The sequence below is a fragment of the Pseudorca crassidens genome, chromosome 20 (assembly GCF_039906515.1).
Source record: "Pseudorca crassidens isolate mPseCra1 chromosome 20, mPseCra1.hap1, whole genome shotgun sequence".
Taxonomy (NCBI): domain Eukaryota; kingdom Metazoa; phylum Chordata; class Mammalia; order Artiodactyla; family Delphinidae; genus Pseudorca; species Pseudorca crassidens.
The window spans coordinates 61661840-61687046 of record NC_090315.1 but is presented as its reverse complement, the minus strand read 5'-3'; the positions used below and the strand labels follow the sequence as shown (position 1 = coordinate 61687046).

General features: G+C 50.7%; 1 protein-coding gene and 1 pseudogene across 3 annotated transcripts in view; one reads left to right on the top strand and one right to left on the bottom strand.

Annotated features, from left to right (window-relative positions):
- ZC3H18 (zinc finger CCCH-type containing 18) overlaps positions 1-25207 on the bottom strand; it is a 51016-nt gene that overhangs the window by 15256 nt on the left and 10553 nt on the right. For 2 of the 3 annotated variants that reach the window (XM_067718821.1, XM_067718822.1), the window contains exons 3-9: positions 21084-21168; positions 20294-20365; positions 10818-10966; positions 10432-10524; positions 9638-9795; positions 6917-7034; positions 5071-5333 (exon numbers count right to left, since the gene is read on the bottom strand). In XM_067718821.1, the coding sequence (XP_067574922.1) occupies positions 5071-5333; positions 6917-7034; positions 9638-9795; positions 10432-10524; positions 10818-10966; positions 20294-20365; positions 21084-21168 (938 nt within the window). The remainder of the gene's footprint in view (positions 1-5070; positions 5334-6916; positions 7035-9637; positions 9796-10431; positions 10525-10817; positions 10967-20293; positions 20366-21083; positions 21169-25207) is intronic. The other variant, XM_067718823.1, reaches the window with a different exon arrangement.
- Positions 11498-12244, top strand: LOC137214707 (proteasome subunit beta type-6 pseudogene; annotated as a pseudogene).

Here is a 25207-nt window from a genome sequence, read left to right as displayed (position 1 = left end):
GGCTAAATAAACAAGCTCTTCTATAAAAGGGAGGTCATATAAAGGAAGCACAGCAGGGCATCTGGCCACCTCCTAAAGAAGTGGTCACTCAGCTATGGCTGATCAAGGGAAAGGAAACAGGAGGCCATGTTGGAAATTGTGCTCTGGTGAATCCCCCCCCTCCAGACTGGTCACCGGGCTGGCGGGGCCCCAGCCAGGGTGATCAAAGATGGAATTCAAGACTCCAGAGACCAGTGAGCCAGCCTAACCCAAGTGATGGAGTGCCCCCCGCACCCGCCCCGAGGGTAGTAGGTGCTGGGAGTGGAGACCCATGGGAGCAGAGCTGAGCCCAACAGAAGGAAGCAAACCAGGTCAGAGGCCGGCAGCAGAGCGGATCGGCCCATGAGAAAAGCTGCATCTGATTTTAGGAAGAATTCACGAAGTTTCCTGAACCCTGACCCGATAGTTCAGCCACTTTCTCACTGAGCCCTGCCTCATGGGAGACCCTGCGGCTGTGTAAACGTCAGATCTGGAGGCTGTTCTCAACTGTGTTCTGCTGCTTGGGGGCCAGGCCAAGACGTGCTACCGCCTTTTAAAAAACCCTCCTTTTGGATCTGCTTGTACTTCCCTGTGGAGAGGCCAGGCAGCCCTGGAATGTGAACACAGGCGCCTGTCCCATGAGCTACAGATGGTCCCTGAGTTACGATGGCTTGACTACAATTTTTTGACTTTCAGTGGTGCGAAAGTGTCATGCCCTCAGTAGGAGCTGTTCTTTGAATTCTGCATTTGGATCCCTGCCCGGGCAATAAGCCACAGTGTCTCCATCGGCCACGTGACCACAAGGGCAGACAACCGCTAAACCAAACAACCCTTATGGACCTAGACAGCCATTCTGCTTTCACCTTCGGTACAGTGTTCAATAAATTACATGAGCTATTCCACACTTTACAACACCTGGCAGGTTAGATGCATTTTCAATGTACAACGGGTCCATCGAGACGTGACCCCTCGTAAGTTGGGTGGATCTGTGGTCACACGCAGACGCAGCTGGCCTGCCCTTCCCCAGGGTCCCTAAAGCCACACTCGTGTAGAGATGCCCCTGAGCTGGAAATACAGACATCAACCTGGGAAGAGTCAGCCGGCTCCTTGGAAACGAGCAGGACGTCCCAGTAGGGCTGGGGAAGGCGGCCTGTAGCCGGAGGAAACATGCTCAGGAACTGTGAAAGCACAGGAGTGGACTTGCTCGTGTGGTTCGGGAATCCACAGAGCCACACGCAGTGACCCGAGCCATCACCTGGAAAGCAGAACGCTCTCTTGTGTCACGTGAACCCAAAACTCACGACGGCATCTGTCAAGTGCTCATGAGCGCTCCCACTGTGCCGGGCCCTGAGACTGCAGTGCCCTCTGGGGGTTCCATTCTACGAGGGCCACAGATGACAACAGATAAATAAGCGAGTAATATGAGGTCAGGGGGTGATAAGAGCTGTGAGAACAATAAAGCAGGGTGAGAAGACAGGAATGAGTGGGGTGACCCCTCTGAGCAGTGGGTAAAGCCCTGGAGTCAGGGGCAATGGCAGAGCAAAGATTGGGGCAGAACGCTCACGGTGAACGGTGCCGAGGTGGAACAGCTGGCGGGTACGAACAGAAGGGCAAAGGGCTTCTACCAAAAAGGGGCTTCAAAGGGACCAACAACAGAAAGATCAAAATAAAGCTCTTCAAACACTCAAACGGATACATAAATTTCAGATAACTTAAAGAGCGATTACTGTAATGTAAAAAGATTCATCAAAGTAGCCTTTTAAAGAAAGAACTCTCTCTGGGTTTCCCTGGTGGCGCAGTGGTTAAGAATCCGCCTGCCAATGCAGGGGACATGGGTTCGAGCCCTGGTCTGGGAAGATCCCACATGCCACGGAGCAACTAAGCCCGTGCCCCACAACTACTGAACCTGCGCTCTAAGGCCCGCAAGCCACAACTACTGAAGCCCGTGTGCCACAACTACTGAAGCCCACGTGCCACAACTACTGAAGCCTGCACGCCTAGATCCCGCGCTCTGCAACAAGAGAAGGCACCGCACTGAGAAGCCCGCGCATGGCAACAAAGAGTAGCTCCCGCACACCGCAACTAGAGAAAGCTCGCGTGCAGCAATGAAGACCCCACGCAGCCAAAAATTAATTAATTAAACGAAAGAAAGAACTCTCTCAATGCGTCTAAAATATGACCTACTCTGAGTGTTCTGTAAAACCTCACTTTGCCCAACGTCAGGAAAAAATACAGTAAGTTCAAGGAGGTCAGCTCATTGTAATCCAGAGGATGAAAACCGTGAGATCTGGCGCTGACCGCAAACTAAAATGGAAGATTACAGTCCTGGCATTTACTTTCAGAAACAGAACTGCACACAGGACGGAAGTTTGTCCAAACGAATGGACAAGAATTAGGGATGAGAGCCTTGTTTCATCCACCAAAAAACTGTTAGAACTGATAAATGTATTCAGTACAATTGCAGGATACAAAATCAACATACAAAAATCAGTTGTGTTTTTATACACTAAACAACAAACTATCTGAAAGAGAAATAATCCTATTGATAATCGAAAATAATAAAATACCTAGGAATAAATCTAATGAATGCGGTGAAAGATCTGTACACTGAAAATTATTAACACTGATGAAAGAAACCGAAGAAGACACAAAATATTGAAAGATGTTCCACGTTCATGGATTGGAAGAACTAATATTGTTAAAATGTTTGTAACACCCAAAGCAATCTATAGATTCAATGCAAACCTTACCAAAATTCCAATGGCATTTTTCATAGAAATAGAAAAAACAACCCTAAAATTTAGGATTTAGTTATTCTAGTTATTACTTTAAAATGTGTATCTCAGAAATAACTAAATTTCCTTGTCAATTGAATTATTATGAACTTTCATCAAATCTTTAACCGTGGTCATTTTTAAGTCTTTTGTCATTTACAGACAGTTCTGGGTGTACTCTGATGCTTTTGCAAATATGTTCCTATAAAAGGGTTTCATCTTCAAGGAACTGATGGAAAAGACTCTGACAAGTACAGGCTTCTGGTAACTGACTATACTGCTGAACTGAATGAATAAGCATTTTCAGAACTCTAATGGAAAACTGATGAACTCATAAAAGTGCTAACAAAAGATCAAGATAAAAAAAATTAATTAGATGGGACTGAGTGAACTGATGAGGATGATTATAATTTTTGTGACTTTCTGTTTGAATAATAATAAAAAAAATCCCACAAGGACTCAGAGGCAAAAAATATACAAATCAATTTTCACTGCAAAGTAAAGGAGCTGTTACAGTGGGGGATTCCTGGACTGAATGTCAATATTATGACATAGTGTGAGTGTGTTTCGTGTTTTGTAATCGCAACATTGTTGCTTTTGTTGTGGCCATCCATTTACAATGCTTGGTGTCAGTGTATTAAAAAAAAAATTTGTATGGAACCACAAAAGACCCCAAACAGCCAAAGCAATCCTGAGAAAGAAGAACAAAGCTGGAGGCATCGCATTTCCTGATTTTAAGCTGATAAAGCCGTAGTAATCAAACCAGTATGGTATTGGCGTAAAAACAGACACACAGACCAATGGGAGGAATACAGGGCCCAGAAACAAACCCCTGCACACCCGGTCAATTAGTATTTGACAAAGAAAAGGCAATTATGTGAGGCTCGTGATAACAAGCCATATTGTCGGAACTGTCCTGCAATGTGTGATTGTATCAACTCACCACATCACACACCTGTAACTCACAATGTTATATGTCAGCTGTATCTCAATAAAGCTGGAAAAAATAAGAGGTCTTCCTTAAAAAAAAAGAAGAAAAGGGACATCATCAAGAAAGTGAAATGACAGCCCACAGAATGGGAGCGTGTAGCTGTACAGTAGATACCTGGTAAAGGGTCTGTCCCTAGAGAGCATGAAGAGCTCTTACAGCGCAAATGAAACCCAAGCGAGGCATCTACATGGACTCCTCCAAAGAGGACGCACAGACAGGCAACAGGCACGTGAAAGGGCGCTCCACGCTGTTAGTCACTAGGGAGACGCAAACCAGACCACAATGAGGTGCGCCCCACAACCTCTAGGGTGGCTAGGGCCCAAAAAATGGGTAAGAGTAAGTGTCGACAAGGGTGAGGAAGAAATCCAAGCCCTCACATATATCTGGTGGGAACGTGAAACAGTGCAGCTGCTGCGGAAGTTTAGTGGCTCCTCAAACAGTTAAGCATGTTTAGCACGTGACCCAGGAGTTCTACTCCTAGATACACAGATATGCAAGAGAAAGGAAAACTATGTCCACACAAAGACCCGTACATAAACGTCCACATTCACCGTCGCCAAAATGTCCGGACAGTCCAAGTGTCCGTCAACGGACGAATGGATAGACAACATGTGGTCCATCCACGTGGGATAGTATTTGGCTATAATGAGGAACAAGGTCTTGACAAATGCCACGAAGTGGCTGGCGCCTGGAAAACATTATGCTAAGTGAAAGGAGCCAAGCACAAAAGACCACACATTGTATGTCCCCACTTATATGAAACAGAGACAGAAGCGGCTGAGTGGCTGCCAGGGGCTGGAAAATGGGGAATGACAGCTAATGGGTATGAGTTTCCTTCTGGGAGACAAAAGTGTTCTAAGATTGTGGTGACGGCACCACGACTCTGTGACTATGGTATAAACCACCGAAATTGGACACTTTACATGGGTGCACCGAATGATATGGGACTTACATCTCAACAAAGTTGTAAGACACACAGGACATACACACTTCAGCCAGTGCTATGATCTTCTGGTGAGGACCACGTCCTGGGCTGGCACTCAAATACGTGTTTGCGCCGTTGTTGCCAAAAGGCTACCCGAAACCCCAGAGCCGGGCCCCCCCTCCGGCCCTGGGCCCAGCGCCTCCTGCCAGCGCACAGCCCAGAGCCAGCAGGGAGGACCAGCCCTCCACCCGGGCCTCCAGCTCCAGCATCCCAGCTCCTGGAGCGCCACACCGTGGCCGCACCCGCCCCGCAGCCCCCGTCCCTGCCCCCAGGCCCGGGGACGGCGAAGGTACGCGCCTCACCTTGGTGGCTGCGGGGAGCGGGCCTTGGGCTTCTCCTTCTCCTTCTCGCGCTCCTTGTCGCGTTCGCGGTGCTGTCTGTCCTTCTCGTCCCGCTTGGCGCGCTCCCGCTCCCACTCCTCCTTCCGCCGCTGCCGCTCCTTGTCCCGCTCGCGCTCCCGCTCGCGCTCGCGCTCCCGCTGCCGCCGCTCCCGCTCCCGATCCCGCTCCCGTTCGCGCTCCCGCTCCCGCTGTCTGTTCTCTCGCTCTCGTTCCCGCTCCCTTTCCTTCGTGGAAAAGCCAAACATACGCACATGCCGCGATTAGCCACTCGGAAGGGGAGGCGCGGGGAGGACACACGAGAGCAGGAGGAGACAGAACCGCCGGGGTGCGGGCTTGTTTCAGCGCTAGAAACGGACTTGAGGCCACATGGCGGCGGGTGCCCTGCAGAGCCTGCCCTTCCAACATCAGCACCCAGGCCGCTGGGAGCTGAGCGCCCTCTCTGGCCTTAGCTCTTGTCGAGGGACGGAGATGACTGGGCTCTGCACAGGCAGCCTGGCCCTGGGGCACCGGGGGACGTGGTGGCAGGGACCCCAGCAGGTCCTGCTCCCTTCGAGGCTGCCCCGGCTGTCACGAGGCGCCTGGAACCGCAGGCCGGCCCCAGCGAGGAGTCTGCTTTGCCTGCCGGGGAGAGGGCACAGCGTGGTCAACCAGGGGCCCCTTCTCACCACAAGCTCAACCATCTGATGGGTTCCCCGACAGTCAGCTCCCTTTGCTCCAAAAAACTCACGAATGTGACTTAAGTCGTGGCACAAAAACTGCTAACCTGTTTTTTGTTTTGTTTTTTTAAAAAATAAATTTATTTATTTTATTTATTTATTTTTGGCTGCACTGGGTCTTTGTTGCTGTGCGCGGGCTTTCACTAGTTGCGGCGAGTGGGGGCTACTCTTCATTGTGGTGCGCAGGCTTCTCATTGCGGTGGCTTCTCTTGTTGCGGAGCACAGGCTCTAGAGTGCAGGCTCAGGAGTTGTGGCACACGGGCTTAGTTGCTCCGCAGCATGTGGGACCTTCCCGGACCAGGGCTCGAACCCAAGTCCCCCGCATTGGCAGGCGGATTCTTAATCACTGCGCCACCAGGGAAGTCCTGCTAACCTGCTTTTAACAGATCTCTTCCAAGTGGCAGCTTCACGCCAAAAGCATACAGTCAGAGACTCAGAGACTGAAGCACATATATTCACAAATCTACTACATCTCAGAGAAGCACCAACAGCAATGGCTGGAAGTGGCCCAGGCAGCCAGCGCATGAGGCGGCACGACCCGTAAAGGGTGGTCCTAAGGAGCCTGAAAGAGTGATGTGCTCAAGAGGGCGGGACACACCCCTTGCCGCTGGCATCAGTCACCCAACCAGCAGCTCCGGTGAAAAACAGGGCAAGAGCACAGACTAACCCAAGGAAGAATCTGTTCAAATCACCACAAAGTTAGTCCATGGGCCCGAATTAGTTCTCCACCAACAGTCAACCGGGGCTTGAAATGAGTACACCACGCCCACACAATTAAGCTCATATAAAGTCCTATAAATAAAAAAGGAATGATTTTAGGGCTTCCCTGGTGGCGCAGTGGTTGAGAGTCTGCCTGCCGATGCAGGGGACACGGGTTCGTGCCCCGGTCCGGGAAGATCCCACATGCCGCGGAGCGGCTGGGCCCGTGAGCCATGGCCGCTGAGCCTGCGCGTCCAGAGCCTGTGCTCCGCAACGGGAGAGGCCACAACAGTGAGAGGCCCGCGTACCGCAAAAAAAAAAAAAAAAAAAAAGGGATGATTTTAACGGGTCCATCAGTGAAGTTCTGACCTACACACGTAAGCCCCACGTACCCGGTAGTTATGGTACGGCTCCGCTTCTGTGTACTGCACCCGGAAATTCTCGTACTGCCCGCCACGCCAGAACCGCTCTATCTCATAGTCGTAATAAGGGTCTGCATAAGGCTCAAGTCTGGAAAAAGAGCAAGTAAAAGTCAAGCTTATCACTTAGGAATATTAATGCAAAAACATTACATAAGATATATGCAAAGATTCAGACACCACATTAAAAAAAATAACACACCACCATTGCAAGGCTGAGTCAATATTAGAAAATGAATATACTAAAAAAAATCACAGACCTACAGAGAAAAGTCACAGGATTACACCTACAGATGATGAAAACGTTTGTGACAAAAATCCAGTACCCCTTTCTCAATGAAAATAGGAAGTGATCCTTTCTTAACGTGATAACATGTTTTTATGCACTTTAGAACTAAAGCCAGCACCTTACTTATCGGGAACAGGGAGGCATTCCCGTTAAGATCCGGACGGGCTGAGGAAGCCCAGTGCCTCTCAGGCAGCCCACCCGTGTGCTGCAGGCACCGCCGTGGTCAGACTACAAGGAGACCCCCAGAACCACCTCAATCTGCACATCAAATGATGCTGTACACGAAAAGCCAAGACACGACGGTGAAGCCGATTCAAATGGCAAGAGGAGCCCAGTAAGGCAGATGCAGAGAACTTAACATACAGAAACCAACACCCTTATGTACAAAGATAATAACCAGTCAGGAGACAGAGGGTACAGAAAACCCCTCTTACCCTAGCAAAAAGAAGGAAACATATTTAGGAGCAAAATTCATTTAATCAGAAACGTGCAGAACCTGTTTGCAGAAAACTTTAGCACTCTTGAAAGACACAAAAGCACGTGTGAATAAATGAGACCACGTCCTTTGTCTCTGGAAAGGACAACTGAACATCACCAAGAAGTCAGTTAATTTACAAAGCCCTTTGTTAATTTACAAATTTAGGGCAATCCCTGTAAAAATGCTGATGAGATTTCTTTATGCAGCTAGACAACTGATCCTCAGGTTCACAAGGACACCGAAACAGGTAAGACAAGCCAAGAAACCAGGGGAAAAAAAATAGACACACCCTCCGAGGGACTTCTCTGGCAGAACAGTTGTTAAAGACACCGCGCTTCCACTGTAGGGGGCACGGGTTCCATCCCTGGTAGGGGAACTAAGATCCTGCGTGCTGCACGGCGTGGCCAAATGATAGAAAAGGAAAAAAAGGAAAAAAAGACACACCCTCCGCGACCTCACAACATCACAGATGGCCCGGCCCGTGAAGAAACAGACCCGCTGAATAAAACAGGAGGTCTGGGAGCAGACCCCTGTGCGGGTGATAAAGGTGGGCCTTCAATCACAAGGACAGGACAGCTGACTAAGCCCTGGGAAGACGCAAGAGGAGGCCCCAGCTCCCACACACACAGACCCAGAGGACCTGCACGGGTCCCTGACTCAAACCCTGGGTGGGGCGCAGGGAAGGGAAGTGTACACCCGGCAGCAGATGGCCCTGGAGGCTGTTCCAGGGACTTCTTGGCTCCAGACTGACCCTTCCCGTTGGGTAAACTGCTGGGGGAAACAGATGCCCAGAGCTTGCAGAGGTCCGAGGCCCCCACCAGGCCACGCTGCGTCTGTGTGGCCTGCAGCGGCTGCTTTCTGGGAAATTTCTCCCCCAGCACTTGCGGGGTGCTGGCGGGGTGACCCGGGCTGCTCTACCAAGTGACACAGCTGTTTCTCATTCCCAACAGCCAGACGCCTTCCTGACGCTCCCAGCCTCACACTGCTCAGGCAAGCACTGGTGATCTTGGAAACGCAGAGCCAACCCTAGGGTCTCTTTCTCAGCCTCTGACTGTCGTTTCGCTCAGAAATCGGTGGTTGTGCTTTGTAGCAGCAAACCTCCATGCACGGCGTCACTGTGAGGTAAGACGATGCTGGGCCGGCCTGCTCAGGAGAGGCCTGGCCCGCTCGGTCCTGAGAGGTGAGCGCGACAAAGCGGCACCTGCCCCGGAGCAGACGTGCTGGGAGCCGAGGGCTGCACCTGGGACGCTACACAGCTCCTCAAGAGCTGACAGGTGTTTCAACCGCATGTACTTCTGCAATTTGTTTTAAAAGACCAGTGATAGGGCTTCCCTGGTGGCGCAGTGGTTGAGAGTCCGCCTGCCGATGCAGGGGACGTGGGTTCCTGCCCCAGTCTGGGAAGATCCCACATGCCGCGGAGCGGCTGGGCCCGTGAGCCATGGCCGCTGAGCCTGCGCGTCCGGAGCCTGTGCTCCGCAACGGGAGAGGCCGCAACAGTGAGAGGCCCGCGTACCGCCAAAAAAAAAAAAAAAAGACCAGTGATAAAATGCCTGGAGGAAACAATGAAGAAACCTGCCATACTCCCGGATTTTAGTGACAAATTTCACAGCTTTTCCTGGTTCCTGGGGAACTTGGGGAAAAGTGGGGAGGACATTCACGGGGCCCCAGGGGCTTTAGGAGCAGCTGTAAAACCTCTCCGAGCCACGGAGCTAAAGCATGTCCTCCCCAGAAGCAAAACAACAAGGAAAGTCAGCTGCAAACTGCCTGAAATGCTCCTGGGGAGGCCATCCTCAGGCTGGCGGGTGGACAGGCCCCAGCGCGCCCTGGGTCACCTCGGCACTGCCGCTGTCCAGAGTCCAAGCCCCACGCAGCTGGGGACACCAAATTCTCTCTCAACAGGGAAGGAAGAGGCAGAGCCGTTCCTTACGCTGTGTCTCTGACATCTCTCGTGATCCGATAGTTCCAATCTCGGAAAACTTCGTTTTCTTTGTCAAACTCCCGTTCATCTTCACCAATGGTCACCGTAAACCTCTTCTCTTCAAAGTCAGGCTCTTGTTCTTTTCGAATGGTTGCTTTTTTTAAAACCTACCATTTTAAGAAGAGAGAAGCCAACACCAGTTACTGTTAGGAAAACAAAGGGGATCCTGTCCCGACTGACCCCGGAAGCCTGGGCTGGAGCGGCAGGAGAGCACGACCGAGCACTCATTGGGGACATGCCTAAGCTCCGCGCTGGGGGTGGACACAGGACCCCACGCACCCTTCTGGGGAACGGGAGTGCCCCGTCCCTGCAGACACAGTGAACCCTGCACTCAAGAGCTCACCCAGGTCTGGGAAGAGGTGACAGAGTGGTGACTCCCTGTTCCCAGTACTGGCACTGAACCAGGGGGCTCCAGACGTGCCCTCAGTGGGGAGGCAGGTAGGTGCGCTCCGGACAGGAGAGGCACCGGGAGCGCGTCAGGGCTGGGGGCGGGGAGCGTGTGCCGAGGGCAGGGACAGCTTTGCTTCAGTCTGCCATCGCCCTGAAGGGAAGGCAGCCCCAGAGCCAAGAAGGGTAAGCCCGGGCACCCAGGCCGGGTGCGGCCTAGAGTGCGGCGGGAGAGGGGAGGCCGGCATAGCACCGCTTCTCCAGGGACAGGACGGCTTCTCCAGACGCAGAGGCCGCAGCGGGAGCACTAACTCCGCCACTAGTTTTCTTCTCGGGTTTTCTGCTGATTCCGTTACCTCCTTTGCATGCCGGAGTCCTCGTTCCCAAGCACTCTCTGTAGGGGGCTCTGGAGGGGGTGGAGGCAAAATTTCATCAACTACTGGCCCACCCTGTTAAAAAATGAGAAGGGAAAAGTTAAGAGAGCAAGCAAACTTTAAAATCTATACAGAAACGGGGGAGCAAAAACACCAAGTAGAACACCAGCCGGCTACTGCCTGCTCTCTCCTCCAAGCCTCCCTCCGCCCAACCCAGCTGCCCTGAGCCTGGGGGAACTCTACCTGGAGACACCAGAGCAGCTAGAAGGCGGAAACGCCTGCCATACAAGGCGTATTAGCGTGTTTTGAGTCAGAGGGTCACAGAGCTTAGGTGTGATTTGCTAGCAATGAAAGAGGTGTTCACGCACCCACGGGTTGGCAGGCATCAGAGGGTGAGGTCCGAGAGGCGGGGCACCGTTGGGCGGGAAAGGTTCGGCTTTGGTGATGAGGGAGTAGTTGCCCTTGTCGTTGACTCCAGGGTGTATAAACCTGCAGTTCATGCCCCAGGTACAGTTCCCTACGGAAATAAAAGCCAGGTCAGAAGGGGCGCCCGGCCCAAGCGCCCAGGTCAGCTTCCCCCTGCTCCCCCGGTGCTGGGCCAGGCAGCCAGGCAGCGGGCCGAGCGCGGTCGCGGCCACCCCATGAGGCCACAGCAGGCAGGCCTGGAAGGTCTGGGACTGTCCTGCGAGCGGCACCTTCTAAAGGGCTCCCGCAGGGCCCCTGTCCCACAGTCACCATAGGAACACTTCATTTCCCCTGAAACAGAGAAGCCCGAGAGCGCCCTGATGATTGGGATGGCCCTGCCTTGGGGTTTGCTGCTCAGGACACACGCGCCCTGGGGAACCTGCAGGCGCACCGACAGGGTCGTTATTCTGACTCAAGTCTGTCCGCACTGAAACGGAAATCAAGCAGAAGCACGAAAATGACCAGAATTCTGCGCGTTCATGCCACGGTGGCCTTCACCAGCCCTGCACATTGCATTCCTCCCACCAAACCACTTCAGGCTATTTCTGGTACTTAAAAAAATGCGTTAGAGAGCACGGCCAGCACCAGCCTGGGGGCCTGAGGCCATTACCCCCGACTGGGAAAACCGAGAAGTCTCAATAGCATGGCCGTGCAATTTGAAGGGGGCGTGGTTCTAGGAGCCGACTCCAGAGCAACCACTGGGTCGTGCATCGCCAATCGAGTGACTGACAAGCTGACCCCTATTCACGACCGTATTTTTTGCTGCCGCTCAGGCTCAGCAGCTGATACCCAGGCAGTAGCTGACGCAGCCACTTATCAGCTTGGTTTCCACAGCATCGAGCTGAATGAGCCTCCGCTGGTACACACGGCAGCCAGCCTCTTTAAGGAGATGTGTTACCGATACCGAGAAGACCTGATGGCAGGAATCATCATTGCGGGCTGGGACCCCCAAGAAGGGGGGCAGGTGTATTCGGTACCCATGGCGGGTATGATGGTAAGACAGTCCTTTGCCATCGGGGGCTCCGGGAGTTCCTATATCTATGGCTATGTCGATGCTACCTACCGGGAGGGCATGACCAAGGAAGAACGTCTGCAATTCACTGCCAATGCTCTCGCTTTGGCCATGGAGCGGGATGGCTCCAGCGGAGGGGTGATCCGCCTGGCAGCCACTGCGGAATCAGGGGTAGAGCGGCAGGTACTTTTGGGAGACCAGATTCCCAAATTCACCACTGCCACTTCACCACCTCCCTGAATCCTAGGATTCTAAGATACGACAAGAGACATCCCACACTGATGACAAAATTCAATAAATAGTTTGTCAGTGAGGAAAAAAAAAATGCGTTAGAGAGAAAACACATAGACAGCAGTGATAAATTGGGTGTTTATACTTTATAACAAAGAATTAAGAAGGTCAACTTTTAGCATTATTCAGCAACAGAACACCAAGATTATTCAAGAAAACCACTTGACTTTCCAGCACGGGAGGCAAGAAGTCTACATTTTCAAATCAATTAGTGAGTGAATCACTTTTTTAAAATTTAATTTTTTGAATAGGTAATATGTATATAGGCTTAAAAAATAAATATGGCATACAATATCTAAGTGGTTTTAAAAACATTTTCAATTGGTTAGCATGAGTTAAACTGTAAGCCATCTTTTAATGTATATTCACTTCTAAACATGATATTCCATTTGAATGTTTCTGTCAACAAAATACGTTTTTTCTTGTATCATGTAAATTAAAGAGAAATAATCACTTGGTATTTAAAGAAACACTAAATTTTACCTTTTAAACATTATGAATATTTAAACTTGTATTAAAACCAACTTAATAATACAATGCTCCAAATTAAATATGAAATAAAGTATGCTTAAAAAAATTGCTTCTCTGAGAATGCAAAAATAACCAACTAACTTTTTAATTTCTAATAGTGTTTGAGAGATCACATATAAGTCAGAGCCTGGGACATATATACTACAGGGGGTTCAAAATCCCAGAGACTCAGAGAGTTTCAAAGAAAAAAGACTATGCAGTCATATCTCTAAATAAAGAATTCCAAAACATCATACACTTCTTCAACGCTTGACTCTTATAAACTCATGGCATAGTCCACACTGCTTATGTAGTTAAAAAGTAACAAAAGCTCATTGTAGAAAACTGTAAGCACAGAAAAGTATTAACAATGTAAACCACAGCATTTCTATAATTTTTTAAAATCTAAAATAAATATGTGGGTAGCAGATAAATGAGTATTTGTGATTCTCTGTTCTTTTTGCATTTAAAAAATTTTCAAAACAAAACAAAAACATCACCCCTGAGCCCACTGACAAAAAGAGCTCCTTCGTTCGTCATGCTGGCAGGGGAGCGAGGAGGCGCAGGTGGATGAGCAGAGCTGAGACAGGAGGGCGAGAGGCAAGGGCAGGGGCATCGCCCTCGAGACGCCCGCCCCCGGGCGCCCGCTCCCAGAGTGCTAAGGTCCACACTGCATGTGTCTGGGCCCCTGGCCTCCAAAGGGAAGGAGGAGACTACTCCAGGAAGAAGTGTGGGCAGTCTACACATGGGCAAGGACAGATGTCCCACACCTGCAGGCAGGAAGAGCAGCAAGAATAGTGTAATCCCACCAGCCTTTTGGAAAGTGAATTTTTAATTGTGCAGAAAAAAGCCTGGAAGGATACACCCCAAACTGTTAGTTTTGACTCTGTCAGCACATATTACTTTCATAATTTTTTTTTTTTTTTTTTGCGGTACACGGGCCTCTCACTGTTGTGGCCTCACCCGTTGCGGAGCACAGGCTCCAGACGCACAGGCTCAGCGGCCATGGCTCACAGGCCCAGCCACTCCGCGGCATGTGGGATCTTCCCAGACCGGGGCATGAACCCGTGTCCCCTGCATCGGCAGGCGGACTCTCAACCACTGCGCCACCGGGGAAGCCCAACTTTCATAATTTTAAAAAGCAATTTGTTTGGAAAAAAAAATTCTCCAGGAAATGGAAGCAAAAATAGATCTACTGGTTTAAAAATTGTATATACGTCTTCTGCTTCTAAATGAAACTTCACAAACACAAAATTTATGTGGATTGCAATTGTGACTGGATGACTAAAGAGTCTTACTATTCTGTAAGGACTCTGCGTGGACAGGGATATGAGCCCAAAGGGAACAAGGAGAAAGGATCTGGGAGTTCCCTGGTGGTCCAGTGGTTAAGGACTCGGCGCTCTCACTGCCGGGGCTCGGGTTCAATCCCTGGTCCGGGAACTAAGATCCTGAAAGCCTCGTGGCACGGCCAAAAAACAAAAAAAGGACGCAGCGTGGCAGTATGGTGCGGGGCGCGGTGAGGCACGGGCATGCAGGTCAGCAAAGGCATCCAAGTGCTCAGAAAGGTACTCAGTGATGTTCCCCCATCTCCAGGGCCCTGCACCAAAGGCAGTGGTCCATTTGTGGGGATCGATCGATCAGTCAATCAGTATATCCAGCCCCATTTTTTTCCTGGTTGTATGATACGCTCTGCGTTGAGCCCTGCTTTTCTTCACTACACAATCAATATACCTACAAAAAAGGAACCTGCAAGCTCAAAAGTAACAAACCCAAACTCTACCAGTGAAACAGACACATCCACAGAGAAAGCCTACCTGAGTCTCAGCAGAAACCAAGGACCGGAACACAGAGACGACAGGAAAGGAAAACACACCACACACAGCAGCCCAAGGAGCCCAGCTCGCTCACGGTGCGAGGGGAGCAGGAAGTGCCTGTTTCTGCGGGCACATGTGCGAGCGTGGCTGCCGGTGGGTCCAGAAACACTACAGACCTTAAAATTCTGACTGCTGGTCTGACCGGCGTCAGCGTGGCGCCTCCAGATGGCATTCTAAGCCGCATGTCACCGTATTTGCAATGCGTCCCACTGCGACAGTGGAAATAATTTTACTCTCTCTAGTTCCCATACAAAATGCTTGCTTCACACTAGAATTTTAAACAAAGACTTTCTTATTTCTAAATAAGACATAGTGGTCTTACTTAAGTATTCTTTGGTCCCATTTCCTGTTAGTCTGAACAACTCAGAATAAGTAACAAATACAGGGATTGTCGAAATAAAATAAAGAAGTTTAAAGTGCTTCATGGTTTTTAAAAATTACTTCCTAAAAGGAAGGCAGAATATATAAAAATCAAATAATTAAATCTTAAAGACCAACCCAAGATCTAGAAACGCTTATTCTAACAGGCATAAAATCCAATGAACTGTCGCATACAAACTTTTAATGAAAGAACACAAAAAACTCAAGTACTTTCCTATTTCACAGAGAACGGTGACAGACAATTACGGTCATACTGAGCAGTATTCTGAGATATTTTAACTTCTTAAGGAATACAGTCATTATGGTAGCTGAAAGAATTAAAATAATTTCTGCGCTGCTTCTCTGTGAACAACACAGGCCAGTGGTTCTTGTAACTTTTTGGTCTCAGGACCCCCAAAGAGCCTTTGTAATGATTAGATTTATCGATATCTAATAACTGATTATATTAATTGATATATTTATATTGGAAATTAAAACAGAAAATTTAAAGACATAAAATATAACGTATGTAATTTTATGTTAACAATAGTTGTGAACATAAAAGTTTTATGAAAACGTTTTGAGAATACTTAGCGATAGGAGTAGCATTATTTTCCCTTTTGCAAATCTCTTTAATTGGACATTAGAATGAAAGACAGCTGGGTTCTCACAGACAACTGTGCTCTGCACCCCATCTGCTGTGCTGGGTGGCTTCAGAGGAGGTGCAGCCGGCCCGGGGACACCCATGACAACCTCTCCAGACACTGTGTGTCCTCTGAGGCTCTGTTACAGCGAGCTGCAGCCCTATCACTGAACTCCTCCGACTCCCGGGCGGAGGTCCACCAGTCCACCTTGAACTGTGAATGGCTTTCTACCCAGGTATGCTTTTGTGACATCACATGACGGTTGCTGGAAAAGTCAGCAAACCCTGCGAAGCCGTCAAGTTCTCCAAAATTCTGATTTTCACTTGAGAGCCTGAACCTTACCGTTAGCACAGTCACTGTCCTGGTCTCTTGGGTGTCCTGGAGGAGACTTGGCCGTCTGGGCTCACAGCCACACCTGGCACACCCTCCCTGGAGGCGCCCCTCATGCCTCAGTGTCAGCAGAGGAGCTCCGTGAGCACTTGTAGTTTCGAAAAGACACACACTGAGGGGCCGTGGTGGGGTGATGGAAATATTCTACATCTGGACTGTGGTGCTGGGTGCACAACTTGGTAAATTAATAAAAATCACTGGACATTTAAAACAGGCAAATTTTATGGCATTTAAATTATACTTCGATAAAGTTACTAAAAAAAGAAGGGGTCGGCTTCCCTGGTGGCGCAGTGGTTGAGAATCCGCCTGCCAGTGCAGGGGACGTGGGTCCGATCCCTGGTCCGGGAAGATCCTACATGCTGCAGAGCAACTAAGCCCCGTGTGCCACAACTACTGAGCCTGCGCTCTAGAGCCCGCAAGCCACAACTACTGAGCCTGTGTGCTACAACTACTGAAGCCTGCGTGCCTAGAGCCGGTGCTCTGCAACAAGAGAAGCCACCGCAGTAAGAAGCCAGTGCACCTCAACGAAGAGTAGTCCCGCTCGCCGCAACTAGACAAACCCTGTGCGCAGCAATAAAGACCCAACACAGCCAAAAATAAATAAATAAAATAAATAAATATATTTAAAAAAAGACCTAGACCCAAAAATAAAGTTTAACTATGAATCTTCCTGCTCTACCCCGGATGTCATTTCTCGGTGCACATACAGTGGGCGACACCTGCCGACTGGCGCAGTGTCACTGTCATTAGAGCACTGACCTCAGGGCGGCCCTGGGTCTCAAGAACACACCTTGAGACCTGCTGCTTTAAACACAAGAGGATGCAGGGATTAAAAAATGGGCAGTAGGGACTTCCCTGGTGCTGCAGTGGTTAAGAATCCACCTGTCAATGCAGGGGACACGGGTTCGAGCCCTGGTCTGGGAAGATTCCACGTCCCGCGGGGCAACTAAGCCCGTGCACTACAACTACTGAGTCTGCGCTCTGGAGCCCGCGAGCCACAACTACTGAGCCCGCGAGCCACAACTATTGAAGCCCGTGCGCCTAGAGCCCGTGCCCCGCAACAAGAGAAGCCAACGCAATGAGAAGGCTGCGCACTGCAACGAAGAGTAGCCCCCACTCGCCGCAACTAGAGAAAGCCAGTGCGCAGCAACGAAGACCCAACGCAGCCCAAAATAAATTAACAACAAAAAAAGGGCAGTAAACATTTCTCAAAAGAAGATACACAAATGACCAAAAAGCACATGAAAACATGCTCCACATCACTAATCATGGTGAAACGTAAATCAGAACCCCACCTCACACCCACGATGATACTATCACAAAATCGGAAAACAAGCGTTGACGAGAAGAACCAGAACCCTGTGCTCAGTGGTGGGATGCAAAGCGATGCAGCCAATGTGGACAACAGCAGAGTGGTTCTTCAAAATGTTAAAAACACAACTACCACCTGACCAGCCATCCCACTTCCAAGTATACACTGAAAAGATGTGAAAGCAGGGTGTCAAAGAGATGTTTGCACACCCACGTTCACAGCAGCATCATTCATAACGGCTAAGAAATGGAAGCAACGCAAATGTCCGCTGATGGATGCTGGGTAAGCACACTGTGGTTCATCCACACAGCAGAATGTTATTCACGCTTGAAAAGGAAGGAGATCCTGACACCTGCTACAGCCTGGATTACCCTCGAGGACGCTGTGCTGAGTGAAATACGCCGGGCACAAATGGACAGACCCTGTGAGACTGTACTTCCATTAGGCACACGGCGCAGTCAAATTCACAGAGACAGAAGGGAGAAGGCAGAGGCCAAGGGCTGGCGAGCTAGTGTTTAATGGAGACAGTTTCAGTTTTACATGATGAAAGGAGTTCTGAAGATGGATGGTGGTGATGGCCACAACGTGAATGTACTGAATGCCAATGAAATGTACACTTAAAAACGGCTAAGATGGTACATTTTATATTGTGTATTTTACCACAATTTAAAAAAGGGAAAGAAAGAGGGAGGGAGAGGAAAAGAGAGCAGGAAGGAGAGGATACAGGAGGCCTGGCCCACAGAACGGGCTGGGTGCTACTGACGGCTAGGTAATCAGAGACCCAAAGCAGAAGACTGTTTAAAGAAAATGCTATTTATGCCTTTGTGGATAGAACTTCATGTCCTGATGACTCAACCTAAATATAAGACAGGTAAAAATACACCATAAACAAAGTATTGGTGTTTTAAAACGTTTCAGTTTGTATTCCTAGGTACATTTTGTTGTCAATGGTCACAAATATCAACGTGTCCATCTGGGCAATTTAACAATAAACCTGCAGATCACAATAACAACAGAAATATAGCTGACAAACATTTTTTAAAAAGCATTTTCAAAGATATAATTTACATATCATAAAATACCCCCATTTAAACTGCACAATTCAGTGGGTTTTAGTACATTCACAAAGTTGTGCAACCATTGCCACTACCTAATTCTAGAACATTCCATCCCCCAAAAGGAAACCCTGTACTCAAGGGCTACCCATCCCTCTCTGGCCTAGACAATAACTAACCTACTTTCAGTCTCTATGGCTCTGCCCACTCTGGACAGTTCCTGTAAGTGGAACTGTACGATATGGGGCCTTTCGTGACCGACTTCTTTTACTTGGCAGTGGCCTCAAGGTTCAACCGCGTTGTAGTATCAGGATGGACCACATTTTGTTTATCCGTTCACGAGCTGATGGACACTGGGGTTGTTTCCACATAGTCACGTAGCTGTTTTGTCTATGCTGCTAGTACGAGTCTTTGCGTGGCTTACGCCTTCATTTCTCCTGGATAGACACCAGGAGGGCAGTGGCCGGCTCAGAGAGCAGCTCCGCCCATCACACTGAGCAGGCTGTGCCCAGGGCAGCCACACCGGTTCACGTTCCCACCAGCTGGATATGAGGTTCCATTTCCCCACATCCTCCCCAAACACGAAAAACTTCATTTTATTTTTAAAGTGACTCTCTTGCTACTGGAGAGAACTGAAACACGTTCATCTCAATTCAACACCAATCTTACAAACTGCAGGTAAGCAAAAACATTTACATCCAAAACCTTCTCATAACTAAGAAAAAGCAGGCTATGTTCCAGAGCACCCTCCTCCTGTACTCTATCGCATTACTCTGTAGAATACACGAACAGTGTGGGGAAAGGTGACTAAATATTACAAAACTACATTCCTGAGACAAGCTACGGAACAGGCCCAATTAAACTGCCAAAAAGGCCGCTTGCCACTAGCTGCAGATTTTCCCACTGCAAAATGCCTGACCCGCTGGCCTCACTCCCCGAAGCCCCAGCTGGGCGCTCGGCGTGACCTGGGGGCACCTCCCCTCCTACTGTGGCCTGACCCCCCGACGCCCCTGGAGAGGGCACCCTGTCCTCGCCTGTCCAGGCGCCTCCCGGTGGTGCTGACCTGCAGTGCCACCACCAACTTCGCTTCGTGGTGTGTGCGCTTCTGGGGCTAAATTCCGGGCAGTACTTCAGCAGTGGGGCCCCAAGCACCTGGGCCAGAGCCTCTGCGGCCCCAACAGTGGATGCTGCTGCCCCCTGCCCTTGCTGCCACGGGGGCCTCCGGCTGGTCTTGACCGATGGCCAGATTTCTGAACCACACGGTTTGTGGGCAGTGCTAACTGGAAATGACTGCAGTACATATATGTGTATGCATGCGTGTTTGTCTCCATCATTTTACTCCAGAAATTCCAGAGATGGGCTGACGTCATTATGAAAAAGAAGTCTTCGTCTTAAGTTTAAATTTTCTGAAATAATGACACTTAAAATACCAAAGTCTTTGAAGACCTGTAACAATTTACTCTCTACAAGGTACTGCACACGTATCTGCATCCCGAGGGCGGCCACACTCCCGTTCCACGGGCACAGTGCACACGGAGCCATCGCGTGGCCGTCTAACTCAGACGAGCCGGACTCCCCCACTCGGCAGAAACCAGCAGCACAGAACTAGCACGGCCAAGAGGACACGGCCCCAGCACGCGCTGACCGGGGTCCCGACTGTTCCTGTGCACCCGCATCCTTGGTCACCTCGGGACAAGGGACAGGATTGTTCGAGGCCACTCGTAGGACGGGGCTCCACCGCCCCCACGCCCCCACCCCCCGTGCAGGCAGCACGCAGCTCCCGTGGGCCTCGCCATGGCCGCTCTCTGCCCTCAGCGTCTCCCCCTTCCCCTGGCTTCACAGCAGTATTCTGGATCCAGGAGCACGGAGTCTGGCCTCCGGGGCAGGGGGACTGTGAGGTACTGAAGAGATGAATATGGTATATTTTGTACCTTTAACCTGGCCTCTGAATGGTATGGAATTTGATATTGGTGAAGGAGGAGTGGACAATGGTGTCACAACATCTGGAAAAGAAGTACAGGAAGCTCTTGTGAACGTTAGGCTGCATGGGTGGGCTGGGTCACTGTGTGAGGCATCTAGGGTCAGCACAAAACCCAGGGCAGGAGAAGAACACCTTCCTGCCATGCGAGGGAAACGTGCGATCACAGAGGCACAGCAGACGGTGCCGTGACACATGTCTTCCCGGGCTTGAGGGCCCACTGCTCACCAGCCTTGTCACACTGCCACTGTCACAGCTACTGGACTCACTCCGTCCACTTTTCAGGAGGGAGGGGCCTTGCTGCCTTCAGAGGCCGACCCTCTCTATTTAGAAGTCCATTCCAAATGAAAGGTATGCCTCTGAGACACCTTGCAGAAAGTGGCAACTCCCCTTACAGAGGTGGGAAAATGTCACAAATGGTGGCTGGGGCATTTGGCCTTATAAGAAGGACCACTTAGAAAGAGTTAATATTGTCTACAGTGAAGATACAGGTCTGTGCTAGGCAGGTGGGCCTGGCATTCCAGGGTGAAACGAGCAGGCTGGCTCCCCTCCGAGAGAGGCATTAGAGTGACCAGGAAAGGCCCACAGCTGACATCGATGCACTGCCACTGCCGCCACAGACCGTCACTGCCAGCCCTGAGAACTGCCCTGCACAGGCCCAGGGCTGAACCACCACCGCAGTCCCAGGAAAAGCCGAGGCCACACAAGCGGGCCGCGCAAAGGCCCCTCACTCAGACAGTTACCTTTCATGAAGAATCGGCAGGTGGGACGAGGCCTCACCTTCCTGTCACTGGGGTCCTTCACTTCACCCTCCTCCAGGTCATCATCCTGAAACAGAGGACAACGTGACTTGAAGAGAGACTTGTCTTCATGAGGGGAAGAGGCAGGAGGGCCATCTACCACCACGCATGGCCTTCACTAAACCAGAAAAGGTACTGTCACAAGACTCAGGTCCTGGCCCCTCACGTGGCCAAGTTCACGTACATTTTCCAAACCTTAGGCTGCTCATCCACACAATGGGGGTCTCTCAAAGCTTCACCCACAAAAGTGCAGCATCACACAAGACAAAGAACATTCTGTGAAGTACGTGATGCATGATGAAAAGCAGGGCGTCATCATGTTTCTCTTAATTAGCAATTCTGGGCAGGAAATGGCTACACTTCAGGTTTTTAAGATTTTTTACATTTAAACAAAATTTATGTCCTTTAAATGAGACACTTTCTCTAATTTAAAAGTCTGGGGGCAAGGAGGAGGGAATTTAGGCGACTCAGGCCAGCGAGCGTATCCACCTTTAGCTTAGACCTGGGCCCTTCTCTTCTGGTTCTTGGTCCAGAGATCCTAACCTTGGCTTTAGAATAATGCAGGAGGGTTTAAAGACCACAGCCCGGGTGGGTCTCTGCCCCAGGGATTCCAAAGAGCAGCCTCGACTTGGACCACGGCTCTGTACCCTCCTCAGTCCCCACCTGTGCCCCTGAGACCCCACTCCGGAATCGCCTCCAGCTTGGGCGGGTATCCAGCGCCCTGCTAACATAGTTAAGTAGGTAAGTCCAAGATGGAGCTCCTCACTGCCCCCCACCCCGCCCCCCGGGTCCCAGCCCATTCCAGAGCGCCCTCATGTGGTCAAAGCAAGGGATCACAAGCAGGGCAGAGGTCTGGGAGTCACCTGGACCTTTCTCTCCCCATCTCCTGCAGCGCCACTCTCGTCCAAACTACTGCCCAGTCCCACCTGGCCTGGGGACTGCTTCCTGATGGGTGTCCACACTCCTGAACCCTTCCACATGCTCCCCACAGTGCCGTGACCTTTGCAAGTCTGGCCTGACCATACTCTTGCCTCTCTTCCCCGGCATGTAACTCATCTCATGTCCAGATCGCAGCTCGAGTCCCCTTCCTCAGGGGCCCCCATCTCCCTTCACAACCGGTTCCACAGCCCCCTGCCCCTGGAGCACGGGTCCCAGCCGTCGTGGCTGCCCAACCGGACCCTGCTTTCTGCTCACCACGGGTCACCACTCCAAGCACAGCGTCAGGCTCAGAGTAAACAGCAAGTATTGATATTTACCGAATGAAGAAATACTGAAGGCAAACCCTAGATTTATGATGACTTATTTTAAAGCTTAAATATTTGTATAATTTTTGCCTTAAAAATACCAAGTTATTAAAAGGCATTTTATAACAAAAAAGAACAGATGCCTCAGAGTTATATCCCTTAAAAGAGAGAGTCAACAGAATCTCTTTTAGAGAGAAAGATTAAATAAGTTATTCAAGGTTTTTTTTTTAAAGGTCCCGAGAATTTATTCATCTTATAACTGAAAACCTGTACCCTGTGAACAACACCTCCCCATTTTCCCGACCCCGAAAATGTTTCAGCTTGAGGAAAATGTGCTGATTTTATGCCATCTGGCAGAAGCCCCCGCCCTTCTGGTCTCCCAGCCGTGCTGTCCTCTCACTACTTCCCTCCCGGCATAAGCGCAGTGTGCTATTATCTATTACACAGGAGCTCACATCTAAGGTGAGGCAGGTTCTGTTTGTTCTCATTAGAAAAACAAAACTCTTTTGAGAGGTCAGAACTCATTCAAATCTTCTGCTTCGTTTGGAAATCAATGCACAGGAGTTGAAATGATGAGTACAGAGTGACTGCTTTTCAGAAATCAAGATTCAGTCAGTGCACTAGATCGGGTTAAAGAGGTGTCTCTGCAAAGATGTCACGCTCAACATGCACAAGAGCAAGGAGGAGCCAGCTCCCTCGCTCAGACGGGGAGCGCTCACCTGAACCACGAGCCACGAGGGAGCCCTCTGCGGCTTCTCAGATGCCAAGCAGACGAAAACATCCACAGATCGCTCAGCAATCGAGCACCCGCAGATGCCAACTAACCGCTCACTTAGTACAATGGCCTTTCAAGTGCTGCACAAACAAAAGGAGTTCTTAAATCTTATGAAGAGTTCCCTGCAATTATGGCTCAAGAAGGAGGTCTCTGAAGCCAGACTCCCAGGGCTCAGCGGCTGGACAGCCGTCCTGTCAGGTCGTGGCTGTACCTGTCAGGTGGGAATTGTGACGGGCAGCCCCTGATCCCGGAGCCAGCAGAGAGCAGAGGTCCAGCAAGAAGCAAACTGGCGCGTATAAACAGCTAAAATGGCACCAACAACTCACTCAGGGGGTGAGTGCCAGGCCCTCCACAGTTTACAAATCTAGGAGAACCACGGCAGCGTGTCCTTGGGGTGAGTGTGCACAGGGCATGGGGCACAGGGCAGCGTGGATCACACCTGCCGCCATGACCGTGGACACGGCCCTCCGCCCCCGTCGTGCTCTCCCCCACTGACCTTCCGAGCACCCAGAGCTCCCACCCGGGGCGCGAGTATCATCGTGATAGAAAAATCCCTCAGAGGCGACACGTCAAAACGTTGAGTGAGGGGAGCATGGGTGACTTTCACTTTCTCCTTTGTGCAGGTTTTTATTTTCCTTAAAATGAAAACAAAACCACAAAGCCTATATATGACCTAAATAACCAAAAGAAGTCATTTCCCACCCATCAGCTCCGCAGTCCCGGCAGGTAAGGAAGCAAGATGCGGCACGTGCCCTGGAGCAGAGGCCCAGGCACCCTCCGGGCCAACCAGGGGCTCCCCGAGCCCTCAATTCTGTACCTGTGAAGTGGGCTAGCAATTCGGGTCTATAATCCCGCATTCACACCCTTTGGGGCCAGAGGTCATGTTCTGGCCTCAGAAAGGCGATCGGGTGGGTGGAGCGGCGCCTGGGACGGACAGTCTTCCTCCTGTGAGGGGACCAGCTCACAGCGGGTAAATACAAAACCACAAACGGCCTCCAGGGCTCTGGCCAGGTGAGCTGACAGAAGGAGAGCTCTCCCACCCCAGAGCTCTGGGCTGCTCTGCTGAGCAGGGACGGTGGCCCGGGCCCCTCAACCGCCCCGAGGGAGGCGGCAGGCCTTACTTAGTCCCTTGCGGCCAGGCCGCCATGGCTGCTTCCCTGGCTCCCACCAGGGGACAGCGCTGTGGACGTCCCCAGATCCCTAAGCCCGAGGGCTCACCTGCCTGGAAGCCCTTTGGCAGAAGATACTGTGTGTCCAGACGCGAAAGGAGCAGGCAGATGTGAACAGGAGAAAAGACAAAAGACCGCCTTCAAAGAAAATGCCTCCAAGTATATCTGTCTGTGGCTGGGCCCAAGGAGTCATGTGGCCCGTCCACTCGGGGCGCGCCCACCCCGCCCCATCTCTGAGCGCGCACCCTATCAGTGTGACAGTCACTGACGAAAGGAGGAAGGGAACAAATTACGCCACGCTTTCCCAAGGGGATGGCACACTCCAGGCGGCTGAAGTTCTGTCAACCAGATGACAAGAGAGATATAAAAGAGAACCAAGTCCATAAGCGGAGGAGGCAAAGGATGGACCAAAGATGGAAGGCCCTGAGTCTGTCAAGGTGAATCACAGAGCCACGAAGGAAGGGGTCTGTGTGCAGAACTCAGCAGGGCTGCGGGAGTGAGCCAGGCAGGCCTCACACGGCCGCGTGCTCTGTCTGCCTGTCCTAAGCGTGGCTTCCTGCACAGGTGAGACCGCTGACGAAGTCGAACTCACCCGCACTTCAGCTGTCGGTTGTCGGGGACCCTCGGCCCCCCTCCACAAATAAACCGGGTGCTGTAAATAGTGGGCCCACGATCCTGTTTGCAAAATCGCATCCCCACTGCAGCAGGGCGTGGCACTTCCAGAAAGGCCTTTGTATCTGAAGGCAGCACACCAAGACATATAAAAGTAATTCAAGGCCTGAGTTATAAACTACGTGCTTCAGACAAAAGAATGTCAAAGGTTTATTGTACAAACTGATGTCACTATCAAGGAAACCACTAACAGAGCAGGAAAGCTGG